Source organism: Dermochelys coriacea, chromosome 7 (assembly GCF_009764565.3).
Source record: "Dermochelys coriacea isolate rDerCor1 chromosome 7, rDerCor1.pri.v4, whole genome shotgun sequence".
NCBI lineage: Eukaryota > Metazoa > Chordata > Testudines > Dermochelyidae > Dermochelys > Dermochelys coriacea.
The window spans coordinates 56,752,673-56,770,390 of record NC_050074.1 but is presented as its reverse complement, the minus strand read 5'-3'; the positions used below and the strand labels follow the sequence as shown (position 1 = coordinate 56,770,390).

Here is a 17,718-nt window from a genome sequence, read left to right as displayed (position 1 = left end):
CCTCCTCCTCCTCCTTCAGGGATTGTTTGTCCCAGCACTGGGAGTCATGTCTGAGCTCCATTTGGCTGTGCCTTTTGGTCTCACCCTTACACTGGGGCACCAGTTCTGGCTCCAATGCTAAAGTTGTCAATGTTGGGAGTGCTGATGTTGAGACTAGTGCCGTATCAGTAGGCACCAGTGTAGTGACAGAAGTCCCTGGTTCCTGTGCTGAGGCTGTCAGTGTCAATGTAGCTAATGCAGATTTGGATGGTGTTTTCTTTCCTGACAGTGCTTGACACTGGGGTTTGCTGTCTGCTTAAGCGAGAACTTGCTGAAGGTGACCCTTCTTATTCTTTGGAGGCAGTAGTCTCCTCCAGGTCCAGGGTAGAATGCACTGATTATTCAGGCAGATGCAGTTTCAGCTAGGCATCCCTTGACTTCCACTCCTTGAGTGGATATTATACACAATGGGAATGTGACTCTCCTCCAAACAGTGACTAAGCCCTCTGACCGGGTGAGAAGGCCATCATAGGTCAGGCAGGATTAAAACACATGGGATTTGAAAATTGGCATAGCAGCAGGCACAGTGTACCTAACCCTTCTACACAGAGTGGGACTTTTTTAGGAACATCCAAATTAAAGAAAAGTACAGACATGAAGGTGAAGATAAATTTCTCCCCTGAAAGTCTGGAAATGGATGTGATTTTAAGATCAATAGCAGTAGTGGGTCGGACACTCACTGGGTTCTGCCTCCCTGTCATGGGTGGAGAGAGTAAACTAAGTGATGCAGCTGCTCTGTCCTTTATGCCCTGGCACGGGAGCACACTGCTAGCCAAGAAAAGAAACAACTGATCTTGCGCACATGCTCACCTACAGTGGATGCACAGTGACACACACTTGAATAGCGGCTACTTTGCTTAGCTATCACTTAAACAGTAAGTAATTTTGCAGGTATGCAGTGATATGCTTCTGAATGATCTGATAACAGAATTAGCCTTAAAAATTAATTCAAGCAAAGTATGTTTTATTACAGGCAACTATGGGAAATTCAAAAGACAATTTTAATCAATATATATACTTTACTGTAACTGCAAATCCTGCTTTCCAGGCAGAAAACTCAGTACTGACTAAAATTTGACAATTTATTTCTATTTAAAATACCCTAGTTAGTTCAATTTCTCAATTTTACTTTTACTGCTGTATTTTCTTCAGCTAAAAATATCCATTATTTAAATATCAGCATTTTGACTTATTCTCCTGGTTTCAGTTGCTGTAGGAGAGCTCTGCTGTAACAGCAGCCTGCTTTATTTGTAATTTTTTTTTTTTTTTTTAGGGGGAATTCACTATTATATTGTCCTCAGCTAAATGTGTACCATTTAATATTTCATATTTGAAAAGACATTGTCAAGAGGGACATAATTTATGTACTAGCTCCATAGGCTTCACATTTTCTAACAACTGTAGCTTAAACTTCATTCAAAGGTCATAATTAAAATTTTTATGAGCATAATAAATATTAAATTGCCCCTGGCAGACTGTTGTCCTGACTGCCGAATGCAGAAGGGATGAACGTAATAACTGTCAATGAAGAAGAAGAGGCTTGAACTGTCAGATACCAATGCTACACACCAGCGATCACGTGACTCCCCCACCATGAGGGAGGGTATATAGAGGACACTGAATTTTTTACAGCAATGCAGGTTCACACACTTAAAATCTGGACAAATGAAGAGTTAATATACAGAACAGTAAGAGTCAGTGGCACCAAAACTAAAATGTTTTTAGCATATAAATAATATTGTTACCTGGAATCCTGCCTCGATCACAACTTGATGTGCTAAATGTTGAGCTAAAACTATTACAGTATGTCCACATTGGTAGTAAGTGGGATTTTCAAATTGAGTTAAGCTAGCTTGATGAAAAAGGAACCTTCTTCCTAGTCTAGACCAAGCCTGCATAATTTTACTCATTATTTGTCTTGCAGTGCCATCTTGGAGCCTGATACATGGACCAGGATCCCATTGTGCTAGGTGCTGTACAAACCCGTATCAAAGATGAAGAGCTTAAAATCTACGCAGTTCAGAGTACTTAAGGGTATTACATGAGCTATATCAGGACAAAACTGAGCAAAAGGAATCTAAGTTACATGTTATTACATACAAATAACTACCTTAAGAGAACATTAAGGTTGCAATGTAAAGCACTCAGAAGTCAGAAAATACCAAAATTGAGACTACATGGGCAATGTTAATCTAGCCCCCTTTTATGTAAGCATTATGATTCAGTCTTTAATTACAAGATCACACACTATTTTTTTGCACAGGACTTCTGGTTCATTCAGGGCACAGAATGGACAGTGCTCAGTGAATACTACCACATGTGGCTGTGGCCAAAGACTAACTCACACGGGGACTTAGGCACCATTCACAAAACCACTGGTGGTGGTGGCGAGCAAACCAAAAAAATCAATTCTTCACAGCTCTAGTTGTGAGTGCTTCGCACATCTGTAAACCAGACTTCAGATGCCTTCAGTTGGGAGCTCTGAAAATGGGAACACAGTGGCTACCTGTGAAAGTCAGATTCACGTGACTTGCCCAGCAAGACATAGGAACTCTGTAGTAGAGGCAGGGATAGAATCCTGTCCTCCAGGATAGCATTCAGCTACCTAAACCACAAGACTACCCTCTTCCTGTAATCCCTTCCTTCAGTTACTACACAATTTCCAACTTCTGCAACAAGTGAAGTAGGGGTTCTATAAATAACAGCCTCATTCACTACACAACCCTGATTCATAATATAGTATGTGATCATACTATCATACTACCATCATACATGGAACATATAGTACGTGGTCATATAATTAAAGACTATCATAATGTAATGCATTCATACAAGGGGCCAAATTAAGGTTGTACAGGCACTTTTAATTCTGGCACTTCCTAACCCCCTAAGAGCTTGACATTGCACCCTTAAATTTCTTTTAATGTTTTTAGGTTTTTAAAAAGTAAAAACAGAAATCCCCTAATGTGGAATTATACTGACGCCAACACAGAACATCAAATTGGAACATCAATTTTAGATCCACAGCACAACAATCTGCCACCTGAGCTAATATTAACTGAGTGCAGTAGTAGGTTGTCATCCTGTACGTGAAACCACCATTAGAGGAAGAGACATTTTGCAATTGAGTCTCACAGTTATTTGCAGAGGAACTGAGACTCCAGAATACTGGGGTCTATTCCAGATGCTTAGGGGTGTGTATTCTAGAGGTTACAGACCTTTCTGCCTGTAGCCCCTCCAGCTTATCCTCATCCCAGTCCCTTACTATAAGGGAAAGTTCATGGTAATCCTGAAAAATACAATTCTCCATGTCAAAATATTTTGCTCTGAACGTCTGTGGTTCTAACCTATGTCAGCCCTTGTTAAGAATCTCTAGCCACAAGAACCCTGTCGGTAAATCTATTCACCAACCCTATCCCGTCTATAAGAAGCAAGGGGAAAAAAACAGCAGCGACAACAATGCAATTTCCCACAACAGAAATAGTTTAACTTTATATTTCAAGAAGTATTTCCTGACCAAAATACACGTTATTCATAAACAATACGACAGATTGAACAAACAAATCAATAGGAAATAAATTTATTAACACAAGATAATTTTAACAGAAACGTAAGAGTAACACAGATAGAGAAAGGACCAGACCAGACCCAATGTCTTCCAATGAAAATAAAAAACAGACATGTATATGATGCGACTGATTGGCGCACGAGTGCACAGGAAAATTATAAAATAAGTCAAAGTATCTTACAGCATCAAGAGAATCCCAGACCCTCTCAAAGTACAATAAAAAATTAGGAAGATTGAAAAATAAAAACATCCCCCATTGTTACTGCTACAAACAGAGTTAGACCAAGGGAGGGCAAACTATACCCCCTGCCTTGAGCCCCCTGCCGCACCCCAACCCCTGCCCTGAGCCCCCAACACCCTGCACTCCAAATCCCTGCCCTGAGCCCCTTTCTGTACACCATACCCCCTGCTCCAGACCTACATTCATGGTCTTGCATACAATTTCCCCACCCAATGTGACCCTTGGGCCAAAAAGTTTGCTCACCCCTGAGTTAGACACTGGGCTGTCAGTTTCCAAACATGTTTAGAGCCTACCAGGAATCAGACAGTTATCGCTCTCCTTACATATCATAGCTTTAATAGAAGTACTCTAGAGGGATTCTTTAAACCCTTTTCTAAAAGCTTTGAGAAGATGGAATAAAATTGGTCAGCTTCATTATTACAGTTTGATGGGAACGGCAATGGAAAATATTTTCCAGGAAGAGAGCCTAGAACTTTATCCTCTCCTTACACAAGGCTTTCCATGCTGTTGATTAAGGATCATGTGTATATCCACGCGAATCAAAAATAGAATCCCAGGCCTACAGCTAGGGAAATTTACTTAGGGCTATAGGGGGACATCTTATTAACTTTCCACTTCCTGTTGCTGTAGTTTCCTGTGAGATTCCAGATAGGGCTGATGCACAAGGTAGCAGAGGAAGCTTTGAGAGATTCAAAGTGGACCAGTGTTACAGTGAACTCTAAGCAAGGACCCTTCAATGGCTATGGAGGTTCAGCCAATCTCAGAACAGGAAAGCTAGGTGAGGGCTCACTAAAATCCAGATGCCATAGCAGGGTACTAATATAGACAGCTAGTAACTAGGCTTTACCTCTTGTTTCTGGCACTGTGCTACCTGAGAGATACAGGGGTTGGGGCAGATCACCAAAAAAGGAGGGACAGATTGAGCTTTATGATACAAGATTAGGATGGGTGAGTTTTGCAATTTCTTACTAAACCTGTTTCACTCAGTGTTCTTCCAGGACCATCCAAATTATGTTTTCTCCAGATTTGCAATACATAACAAGGAAGAGTAGACCTAGCAAGAAATTTGAGGTAGGGGGATTATTTAAGACAACCATGGAGTAGGAGTGTCACCTCTCACCTCTACTGTAGTTTGGGAAAAGGGATATTCATTTCATGAAGGAGGAGCAAGCTTGCTACTAGAGACTTTTGGAGGCTTGCCCATTTTGGGGGAGGCAAGAGAAGCCACGTCTGCACAAGGCGAGAGGGGCTCACAAGAGCACAGGTATTTACTGTGAGGAAGCTAAGCTCTCTTCTGTTTCCCTCTACAAATCAACTCCATTAGCTGATTAAAATTCATTAGATCATTGATTGTTCTGGTGACATTTCTAATCCATAATTTGCTCCTACTAAAAGTGCAAAGTGAAGGGAGATTTAGCACTATGCAGTAATTATGACTCAAATTCATAATCCCTAGAGATTATTAAAATCACTCTGTGTATAAGGAACCCTACACTCCCATTACATGATCCTTGAAGACCCCAATCTCAATTGCTTTTGCACAGACATTTCCCTGATCTTAAATGAAAACGAATGGAACAGCACTAGACTAAAATTTGAATGCAAGTGGAATTCCCTTCCATCAGCATTTCTAAACTCCAAATCAGAATATGAATGAGAAATGTGATATTGTGAATGCTTGCTCAGCAGTAAAACACAGCCTCTTTGAACATGTCAAAGAACAATGCTGTAAACCTTTGACAGTGTTGGATATGACTGTTGTCTCAGCACAGAAAAAGCAATACAATATTCCATTTTAGCATAAACTGATTAACACTGACATGGCAAAAATTAAAATTCTAAATCTTGCTCCTTAAAAAGGACATTCAGATTGAAAGTGGTTCAATGGATGAATGAATCAAACACATTTAGCTTTACATTACATCGATTATTTTAAGTCCTATGGCTAGTACAGTAGAATCATAGAATATCAGGGTTGGAAGGGCCCTCAGGAGGTCATCTAGTTCAACCCCCTGCTCAAAGCAAGATCAATCCCCAATTTTTGCTCCATCCCTAAATGGCCCCCTCAAGGATTGAACTCACAACCCTGGGTTTAGCAGGCCAATGCTGAAAGCACTGAGCTATCCCTCCCCACCTACAGTACTTCATGTTAAAGGTGATATTAAGGTTCTTATTCTAAATTTTTGGATACAATTCTCCCTATTGCCCATATTTTAGATAGGCCACTTGATATATTCCCTCTCAATGGAAAATTCCTGAAGACCTGTTGATTGGGAAATAGAACAGCTTCTTTTAAATGGCATTCTTCAATTTTTGCAACCTCCATTCTTCACCTTCACATTGATTTTTGAAAACGCAATTTAAAGTACATCCCTGCAGTCCATGCAGCTTCCCGCTGCTCCTACTTGCTTGGAATGGCAAACTGTGGCCACTGCCTGCGGAGGGTCAATGTAAACAAACTGTCTCATGGCCTGACAGTGTATTACCCTGACAGCCCATTACCCTGACAGCCCATGGACCGCAGGTTGCACACTACTGGTCTAAATATAAGCTGCTGTTGCATCACGTGCTAAAACATTAGAAGACATTTTTCATACTGCACATTCCCCAAAATTTTCTTTTACAAATTTATAATTATGCCTTGGCAGTTGGAACATGAACTCTATCCATGACCAAATCCTTTTTCTTACATTATCACAAAGGGTTATTTCAGAGCTGGTTGTAAGTGCAAAAACTTTCTTTCCTTTTAAAAATAAAATAAATAAATAAAAAGGTTCTGAGGGAAGCCTTTGCAAAGAGGAAAAGTTACTATGATGAATCAGATTTTAGATTAATCATCTTTAAACTTTAAAAATCAAGACATAAAAGTACACAGTTTGACCATAAGGAGGCCTTTGGAATGAGAAGAGAGCCATACCCCAAGTCAAAACACTACGGGAATTCTAATCTGATTGTATAGATTCTTTTACTAAACCATTATGGCTTAAAAGTGGCTTTCAACTGGATTGGCTTTGTGTTGTACCTTGGCTTATAAGTGGCCTACATCAGTCTTTAGAAATAAACAGGTCACCATCTCCCACTTTTATTCCAAGGATTCAGCTATAACCGGGGCTTTTTTTACAAGGTAACAAATGCCACACATTTGGAGGGATGGACTTTCTGTTAAAAAGACTGGTCACCTTACGAGCACTTAAGACAAACTCAGCAGCTTTGAATCTGTTAAGGTAATTAAGACAAGCGCCACACCAAAAGCAATGTCTTGATGCTATTCATACTTCCCTGTTTGACATCATCCTGAAGGTAAGTAAATTCATAATTAAGCCTGATTTATGACATTCAACTGGCTTCCTCACATGTGAAGCAGTTATGCCAAATCACTTCACTTTTCCTGCAAAGTGAAACACTAAACTTGGAGAGAGAGAGAGAGAGAGAGAGAGAGAGAGAGAATGTATAGAAACAACAAAGTGAGTGAACAGGCAAGGATTTGGAAAATATGCAACAGAAGCTGGAGCGGGATAAAACAGGAACAAGACCATAGATGCCAGAGACATGAGAGGCAATGATTGAGGGCCCTGAATCCAGGTAAACTCAACTTTGGACATTAAGGGGGTGTATGGAAGATTATAAAAGTGGCATAGCATCTTTAAAATGGGGATACTACTATAGCCTATCTCCCAGTAGTGTTTTTAGATTTAATCAGTATTTGAGAAACACTAAGGGTCTGTCTACACTACCCGCCACATTGGCGGGTAGCGATCCATCTATTGGGGATCAATTATCGCGTCAAATGTAGACACGATAAATCGATCTCTGATCGCTCTGCCGTCGATTCCTGTATTCCACCGCAGCAAGAGGCGGAAGCCGAGTCGACGGGGGAGCGGCAGCAGTCGACCCCGCACCGTGAGGACGTGTGGTAAGTCAACCTAAGATATGTCCACTTCAGCTACACTACTCTCGTAGCTGAAGTTGCATATCTTAGGTCTATTCCCACCCCCCAGCGTAGACCAGGCCTCAGATTCTTCTACAAAAAGTCCTAAGTTGTAAGTATTATCAAAGTGAAGCTTCAACAGTAGTTGAAGTAGTTGAACTAGTTGACTCAACAGTAGAATGGTTTTGAGAGGAGTGCTATGAACGGGGAACTAGTTCAGTCTTATCCATCCATCCACCCCACTACCACCAGCCATGATTTATATCCTGTCCATCACCATCACTTTACCTGCTGCTTTCAGAATGCTCATTCTAAAACTAAGGCCTGGTCTACACTGGGGGTGAGGGTGGCGGTGGCAGTGTGGGGGAGTGGACTATCTTAGGTTGACTTACCTCGCGTCTTCACGGCGTGGGGTCGACTGCCGCCACTCCCCTGTCGACTCCGCTTCCGCCTCTCACTGCGGTGGAGTACAGGAGTTGAAGGCAGAGTGATCGGGGATCAATTTATCATATCTACACTAGACATGATAAAATCGATTCCCGATAGATAGATCACTACCCGCCGATCTGGGGGGTAGTGTAGAGTACCCTAAGACAAAAGAATTGCCTTCCTCCCTCAAGGATACCAACAGGCACACTCCAAAAAGCATGGAGTGGCAGTCACATCCCCATTCTCTGGAGGTCCTTGTTTTCCCAGGCCCAGAAAGTAAAAATCCCATGTTTCTTCCCAATAAAAGTGAATGGGACTTGAGTATGTGTCTGGCACCACGCAATTAAAAATGTGATCCTATTGGGATGTGTAAAAATTTTCAACTACAAACACAAAATCCCTTTTACCAATTAGCAGCTACAGTGAACTGGGTTCTTTAGTCTGAATTGCAACTATTATATAATATTTCAAGTTATGTGTTTTTGCAAGTATAGAAGCTTTCTAAACTACTGTAACACAAACATGTGGATTTTCTCTATTATTTATCAAATTTGAGACACAGATCTTTGGAATCTCAGTACCTGAACTTCATTTTTCCACTTTGAGGTGATGGGACACACAGACTACAAGCTCTCCCAGTTTAGAAGCTAAATCTTCCTAGGTCTGCTATGCTGTTTCAAGTTCTATTAACTACTCACCATTGTTCCAAAGGGAATAGCCCGTGAAGCATGATAATAGATGGCAATAAAGTTAATGAAGAAGGCAGTGCCACACACCATCGCTGGAATAAGGAAAGCCCCAATGAACATTTGCTTTATCCATCGCCTTCCTGTAGGAAGAAAACATTAAACATATTTGTAATTAATAAAACATGCTGCACTTTGATTAAAATTCATTTTTGCCACAGGTTTACCAGAATGTAAGTAGTTAGCCTTTTTTTCCCCAAAATGAATTAAATGAGTACTAGCTAACATTTTAGGAACAAAGGTAAACTTTTAAACTGTACTTCACTTTTAATCAAGCCTTTTGATTTCACAAACAATAACCATTCTTTATGGAAATATGGACATGGGAGAGTAACAACAGCCTACAATGGGAAATGCTAATAAGAATGCATAAAACAAAGCTTATATGTTAAATAAACAATGTTTAGAAACACTACTGATGGGTGTTTACACATAAAATTGCTTCCTTGTATCAATAGGCATCAATTCTGTTGTAAAATGTTTAAGTGACCAGTTAAATGCGACAGGAATGGCAGTGCAGGTTTATGGCTATAACAGCAACAACAACAGCAATGTTTCAACGAAGACTTAGAACATACAAACAATACACTACAATAATGTAGCTAAGACACGTGCTTAGCTTCACTATTTAATCACATTGCTCAGCATTATTCCCTTCCCTCCATTGCCCTGTCCTCCTCCTGTCTGTATATCTAAAGACTAAGTTTTTCAAAGACAGGAATATTGGGTAACATTTTCAAATGCGCCTCAATGATTTAAAAGCCCCATCTTCTGATGTCACTGAGTAGGAATCTTGAAAATGTTACCTATTGTCTTCGTATCTCAGTAAAGCACCTAACGCTACTGGTGTTAAATGATACCATGTTTAATAAACTCAGTAATAAAATTTAATTCACTATTTAATTCACAGGCATCTCCAACAAAAGAGTAAGACAAGTCAACAGGTAAAGGTCTTCCACAATCAAGACAGATGTTAAGAGATTTGCTGCTATGCCTGGGTATTCAAGAAATCTTGCAGACCTCTGTTTTGTGGTCTTGTGCAAGACCTCTCTGTGAACTGCCTTACTCCAGTCTTGGCTGAATTTCCTATATCTGCTATTAATCTATGAATTTGTGCTAATTTTATTTAAACACTCAGTGTCTGGATGCATCTGTACAGCTTACTGAATAGAATGCAGCAAGGAAACCAACATATGGTTTTGAGAATTGCATATGAACTACAAACTTCCATTGTGCAGGAGCATCAAAAGCATTTTAGGGCTTGCCTACAGTTTTTGTAACCAATTTAGTCAGATCTGTAAAAAGCAGATATAAAATTAATGCTACCTTCTAGTATGGAGCTTTGCAGTAATATAGCTTTGTGTTGGAGATACAGGCATAACACCCCTATGCTGGTAAAACTGATCTGGTTTTCTACAGATGTCATTACATTGGTAGAAAAACTGTATGTAGACCAAGCCTTAGACATTTATGACCTTTCCAAGCTCTCAGATAGCAGGGAGACTGATGCTGTAGAAAACTAAGCATTGATCAGCATTTCTTGCTAAAATTATACAAGCTTCTGTTTTAAAAATTCACCAAAACCAAATTTTCTTAATGTTTAATAGAATAAAAATATAAATATTAACTATTCTCTTACTGCAGCACAGGAGAAGGGGGAGGCTGGAGGAATGGCAGTGGCACTGCAGGTCAGAACTCAGAAGCACTGGTGGGGATATAAGGAGAAGGCTGCAGATAGGTAAAGTTGGACTTTTGCTGTCTACCAATATTCACTTTTGCATTTGATGAAGTACAAACTGATTACAAGCTGAATAAATGTGATCAGGAACAGTCAGTATGGATTCACCAAGGGAAAGTCATGCCTGACTAATCTAATTGCCTTCTATGATGAGATAACTGGCTCTGTGGATCAGGGGAAGACAGTGGACGGAAAGCAGTGAAAGCAGTTGTTCCTTGACTTTAGCAAAGCATTTGACACTGTCTCCCACAGTATTCTTGCCAACCAGTTGAAGTATGGGCTGGATGAATGGACTAGAAGGTGCATAGAAAGCTGGCTAGATTGTCGGGCTCAACGGGTAGTGATCAATGGTTCCATGTCTAGTTGGCAGCTGGTATCAAGTGGAGTGCCCCAGTGCTGGTCCTCAGGCCGGATTTGTTCAATATCTTCATTAACGATCTGGATGATGGTGTGAATTGCACCCTCAGCAAGTTTGCAGATGACACTAAACTGGGAGGAGAGGTAGATATGCTGGAGGGTAGGGATAGGATACAGAGGGACCTAGACAAATTAGAGGATTGGGCCAAAAGACATCTGATGAGGTTCAACAAGAACAAGTGCAGAGTCCTGCACATAGGATTGAAGAATCCCATGCTACAGACTAGGGACCAAACAGCTAGGCAGAGTTCTGCAGAAAAGGACCTAGGAGTTACAGTGGACGAGAAACTGGATATGAGTCAACAGTGTGCCCTTGTTGCCAAGAAGGCCAATGACATTTGGGGCTGTATAAGAGGGGCATTGCCAGCAGATCGAGGGACGTGATCGTTCCCCTCTATTCGACATTGGTGAGGCCTCATCTGGAGTACTGTGTCCAGTTTTGGACCTCACACTACAAGAAGGATATGGATAAATTGGAAAACGTCCAGCGGAGGGCAACAAAAATGATTAGGGGACTGGAACACATGACTTATGAGGATAGGCTGAGGGAACTGGGATTGTTCTGTCTGCGGAAGAGAAGAATGAGGTGGGATTTGATAGCTGCTTTCAACTACCTGAAAGGGGGTTCCAAAGAGGATGGATGTAGACTGTTCTCAGTGGTAGCAAATGTCAGAACGAGGAGTAATGCTCTCAAGTTGCAGTGGGGGAGGTTTAGGTTGGATATTAGGAATAACTTTTTCAGTAGGAGGGTGGTGAAACACTGGAATGCGTTACTTAGGGAGGTGGTGGAATCTCCTTCCTTAGAAGTTTTTAAGGTCAGGCTTGACAAAGCTCTGGCTGGGATGATTTAGTTGGGGATTGGTCCTGCTTTGAGCAGGGGGTTGGACTAGATGAGGTCCTGAGGTCCCTTTCAACTCTGATATTCTATGATTCTAAATGGAATGAATGTTTTGCTAAGATTCCAGGAAGATTATTCTTCATACCATAAAGAATGGCACAAATGCAGTAAATAATACTGTGCAACTCTATAGCCCCTTCCATTAACTCTCTGTAAACATTAAGCCTCAAGGTCCCTATGGAGAAGGTAAAGTGATAACTCGGATCACTTCAACCACTAAAGGCCAACTCAGGGCTAGAACACATAAGCTGTTTAACAACACACAGGAACAGGAGGCTAACGTATCCATTTGGTACCATAGGGGGTATTCAACAGGCAGAATGTAATTACTCAAGTTGGAATTTGACCAGGCTACCACAGTTAACATCCTTATATTCCTTACTGATTTAAATAGATACTACCAAGGTTTTAGCAAGCTTTAATACAGGACATGCAACCAAGAATGAACAGGAAATGAAGCATCGTTTAGATTCAAAATCTCTTGTATTGATTAAAAACTATGGATTTCATGTGACTTCATTAACTACCTAAACACCACCTGTAAAAGACTATGCATGTTTGTGCTGTTTATAACAGCAAACAGAATAAACCTGCTATATAAAATAGTTTGATAAAAATGCTGACATTTAAAAACATGTTACCTCCTTGTCTAGCATAAAGGCTTCCTCCAAAATATCCATTCACTGGGGATGTTGCAGCATAAACAAATATAGCTGTGCTAAGCATTGATCCTCGCCTAAAATAAAGAGACTTGTTTTTGTAATGCCAATAGAAATGCAAAAACTCAGTTTATATTACAGAAAAATGTTCACAGTAAAACAGGCATAGTCATCAGAAGAAATATAATTGCTATTTTTAGCTAGTGCAAAAGTAAAAGCTGATCAATGAAATGTGTCTAAAGTTTACTATTTACAGTGAAAATAACTTTCCATTCAAAGCTGCTCATCAGCCTCATTTAACCAGGCTAAAACAACTAAAATTAATAGTGTTCCCCCCACCCCTCCCCGATATGCTTAATTCCACTAGAAATAAAGGCAGAAAGTATCACCTTTGACCAAAGTGTTTTGATTTTTTTATAAGCCCTGTGTTACAAGAACCGAACTATATAACACAGACATGTAGCCACTGTAGCAATACAGCATATTGCTCAAAACATTTCTAGCGTCAATGCTTACTGGGAGCACTTAAATTAACTTCTGACATATCTGCAGATAAAGGGGAAGGAGAGTTACTTACCTTGTACAATAACTGGATTTCTTTGAGGTGTGTCCCTATGGGTACTCCGTGTCCTGATGTGTGTACACTTTTGATCAGAGATTTTCAACAGCAGTGTCTGAGGCTTCCAGAGTTGTACCCTTGATAGCCTCATGCTCTAGTACATGGCTATAGGGGAGCGTGGGCCCACTGACACTTCAATTCCTTCTCAGCCACAGAAATCCAGCGGACTCCAAGGCAGAGGGGGAAAGAGAGCAGGTAGTGAAGCACCCATAGAGACAAACATCTTTAAGAACTTCAGTTACTGTGCAAGATAAGTAACCTCTCCTTCTCCAAGGAGTGTCCCTATGGGTGCTCCACATCAGGAGATACTTGAGCAGCAGCCCCAACTACAGAGGAGGATGCCGAGGCTGCAGATCTGGTATGGACCATACAACAGCGTTCATGGAAGTCGCATCAGCTCTGGAAGCCGGTACCAGAGCATTGTGCATACTGCTAGGAAAAAGCATGAACAAAAGACCAGGTGGCTGCCCTGCAGATGTCTGAGACAAATATGTTTTTCAGTAGGGCTACAGTGGAAGATTGAGCCCTGAAATAGCTAATCACACTGGCAGAAGGGAGAACCCCTGAGGCTTCACAACAAGTTAAGATGCATTCTGTAACCCATTTGGACAGTCTTGGGGTGGAAATTGGATGTCCTTTGTTTCATTCTGCAATTGAGATGAAAAGCTATGGGGAGCCCCAAAGAGCCTAGTCCTGTTGAGGTAAGTGGCAAGAGCTCTTATGTCCAGAGAATGGAGGCTCATTTCTTCTCTTAAAGAGTGAGGCTTGGGATAAATCACCAGTAGGTGAATCTCTTGATTAATGTGAAAGTCTGAAGAAACTTTAGGGAGGAAGCGAGGGTGTGGATGTAGCATCACCTGATCATGATAGAACACCATGTATGGTGGGTCAGTTGTGAGGACTCAAAGCTCCCCTACCCTCCTGGCCGAGGTGATAGCTGTCAGAAATGGTCTTGAGGGACAAATGGAGAAGGGAACAGTTCCCCACAGTTCCAAATGGGGCTTTCCTCAACACACTGATGACTAAGTTGAGATCCCACAGTGCAGTTGCCTTCTTGACAGGACGAAAGAGGTTGAGCAGGCCTTTGATATAGCTCATAGTGATTGGGTGAGTGAAGACTGAAAACTCCTTGATGGGGGTTGAAAAGCTGTGGTGGCAGCTAGGTGAACCTTAATGGAGCTCAGCAATAAGCCTCTGGTTTTTAAGCTCAGCAGGTACCCAAGAAGGTACGACAGACAGGACTTGAGCGGAGGTACAGATTGGAGGCTGTTTCCAGATTAGGTGAATTTCTACCTCTGTAGATAAGTTTTCCTTGTCATGGTTTTCTACTATTATGCTGGATTGTTTGTACCTCTGGAGAGCAAGCTTTTTCTATACCAATGAACTATCTGGCACTCACATCTTGAGCTGAACCATCAGGAGATTGGGGAGGGTGATGGATCTCAACTCTTGGGTGAAGACATTTTGCTGTCATGGGAAGATGGTGAGGCAGTTACAGAGGCATGCAAACCACGGCTGGGAACACCACCTGTCTCAGCTACAACTGTGCTATGAGGACGGCTAATAATTTCTCCTGTTTCAATTTGTTTAGCACCTCGAACGTTAAAGGCATAAGGAGATAAGTGTTTAGCAATATATAAGGCCAAGGAATCATCCATAGAGTTGCAGCCTTCCCCCTAAGCAGAATTGTTGTCAGAGATCTCCCTCTGGATGACCCCAAGTAAAGACATCTCTCTCTGAAACCCTCATTGTTGAGCTTCCACTCGCAGTTGATCTGGAAATACCAGCAGGTGGAGGAGGCATGACACCTTCACCGGTGAGCAGGAGGTTTTATGCAAAGGTTATGTTTCTTCCTCATCACTGGCTCCTGCTCCTTTGCAAGGTACTCCTGTGGAGCAGGACGCAAGGGTAGTGCTGCTGTTCCTGGCATGCCCTTTTACGAGATGGGACCCTGCAGAACTGGCTGTTGTAAGGGGCTTATGGGCACACTGTTGTGGGGCATAAGGGAAGGTGGTAGGAGCCCAAGGTGGGTGGGTCTATCTCCTCATGAGAGATTCCTCCTTAGGGTGTACCTCAAGGGAGGGAGGTTGGAGGGAAGGTGGAGGATCCTTATGTAGACACCTCAGAACTGGATGAGGTATCATCCCACATGTCCATTGGAGGTGCAAATGGTGTCAGTTCCAGTGGCCGAGCCGATATGGGGCCAGAAGGATCCTGTAACTGCATGAATACCAGAGGTCAATGCTTAATTGGCTGGTGAGACAGTGCCAGAGGATGTGTCGATACTCGCTGGAAACGTGTCTTGGTACGCTCAAAGAGTTTATGTGGAACTGGTAAGTGTGTGGGTAGCAGAGGACAAGTCACTGTTGAACACAGTAGGATCGGAGGGCAAGTAGGCTCCAGGAGATGAGTTGGTACTGACAGAGCATCTCCATAAATCTCAGCAATGGTGATTCAGGGTCTTCCAGAATTCAAAAGTCCTCATGAAATAGGAGCCTGAATGGTACCAGGCACTTTGGATAGGGGTCCTCAGGAGTTATTATGTCAGGATGTACTGGAGACAGTGTTGACAGGCTGTCAGTACCTCCTTCTTGGGTGGATGCAGAAAATGGTACTGAAAACAAATTTTGGCTTGGCTCTGCGTCCTTGTGTTTTGAAGGCACCGACTCTGGTGCTCATGTCAGTGCTGCTGTAGGTTGTCTATCTGACTGCTTCTTGTTATACAGTGTAGTTTTCTTAGCTGGTGCCATGGTCTGGATACCAGAGGGGATAAGATCTTCAGTGGCACCCATAACAGGATGGGAGATCTCCTGAGACCCAGACCAATAGGGTGACTGCCCCCTTCCTTATCCAGTTCTGGAGAATTGGTTCTTTTCTTCTTTGAGGGTCTGAGTGGTTGTAAAGGACCCCCAGGACCTCTGCTTACAACCATAGCTTACCAGGGTTCTGAGAAACTGGATCCAAAGTACAGGAGGGTGACTAGCAGATCTTACATTTGGATGGGAGGTGAATCTCTCACAGGCAGCAGAAGAAGCTTGAATGTCTCTTGCTGTGGGAAAAAGACCTATGGCAGGTCTGGCAGGGTTTGAATCCCGGGCATAACCCATGCTCAAGGCCACAGATCAAGGCCCAAGGACAAAAAGCCCAGATCGGGCACACAAAGAAGAAGAGGGGAGAAAGTACCCCCTCTTGGCAGAAACTGGGCTAAATAACAAAACACAAAAAAAATTTAAAGATAACTAAAGGAAAATGAGAGAAAGAGAGATAGCAAGCTGCTTGGCTAACTAATGGACACCGCGACTCTCCATTTCGAGCCGCTGGTGGTTGAAAAGGAAGTGGAGTGGCAGTGGGTCCACGCCCACTCCATATATCCTTGTATTGTAGCACAAGGATATCTAGTGTGCAAGCACAGAGCTGCAGACACGGCTAACAAAAATCTCCGATGAAGAATACACAGGCTTGAGCGCATCCTGATGTGGAGCACCCATTGGGACACTACCTGAAGAACTACTGTTAGCAAAACATTAAAACTCACCTAGTGTACATTTGCAAACTGGTTCTCACAAGTCCTAAATATGTGATTCTCCTGCCATCTATTAGAATCCAATAATTTATAAATGGAAAATAAATAAATCTTAGAGAACATTATGGGAAAAACATTCAAAAATTGCAAATGCTGTATTAAAACCCCATTAGGCAGACAACAAGGCTCTCAGATGGTTCCACAAAAGGGACCATTGTGATCATCTAGTTTGACCTGCTATTAATTCCTGTTTGAACTAGAGCACATCTTTCAGAAAAACATCTAATCTTGATTTAAAATTTGCCAGGGATGGAAAATTCACCATAAACCTTGGAAAATCATTCTAATACCTCACTGTTAAAAATTGCATCCTATATCCAATCTGAATTTGTCTAGCTTTAACTTCCAGCCATTGGATCTTGTTATACCTTTGTGTGCTAGACTGAAGAGTCCTCTGCCCAATTTCTGCTGACCATGTAGGCACCTACAGACTGATCAAGTCACACCTTCACCTTCTCTTCATTAAACTAAATAGACTGTGCTCCTTGAGTCTATCATTATAAGGCATGTTTTCCAGTCCTTTAACAATGCTTGTGGCTTTTCTCTGAATCCTCTCCAATTTACCAACATTCTTCTTGAATTGAAGCCATCAGAATTGGACATGCAGTATTACAGTAGCAGTCACACCTGTACCATATACAGAGGTAATATAACCTCTCCTCTCCTACTCAAGATTCCCTTGTTTATGCATCCAAGGATCATCATATTAGTCCTTATGGCCACAGCACTGCACTGGGAGCTCACCTTCAGAGTGAAGGTATCAAATTGAAGCAGAAGAGTTCAGTGGCTTTTCAAGTCGTCCTCTCATCGATATAACAAATACAGAACCATACTTGTTTTGGTCCATCCTTTG

General features: G+C 41.8%; 1 protein-coding gene across 2 annotated transcripts in view; it reads right to left on the bottom strand.

The window, feature by feature from the left end:
• Positions 1-17,718, bottom strand: part of TM9SF3 (transmembrane 9 superfamily member 3) — an 87,441-nt gene that overhangs the window by 20,602 nt on the left and 49,121 nt on the right. For both annotated transcript variants that reach the window (XM_038409629.2, XM_043519958.1), the window contains exons 8-9: positions 12,646-12,740; positions 8,904-9,034 (exon numbers count right to left, since the gene is read on the bottom strand). In XM_038409629.2, coding sequence (XP_038265557.1) covers positions 8,904-9,034; positions 12,646-12,740 — 226 coding nt within the window. The remainder of the gene's footprint in view (positions 1-8,903; positions 9,035-12,645; positions 12,741-17,718) is intronic.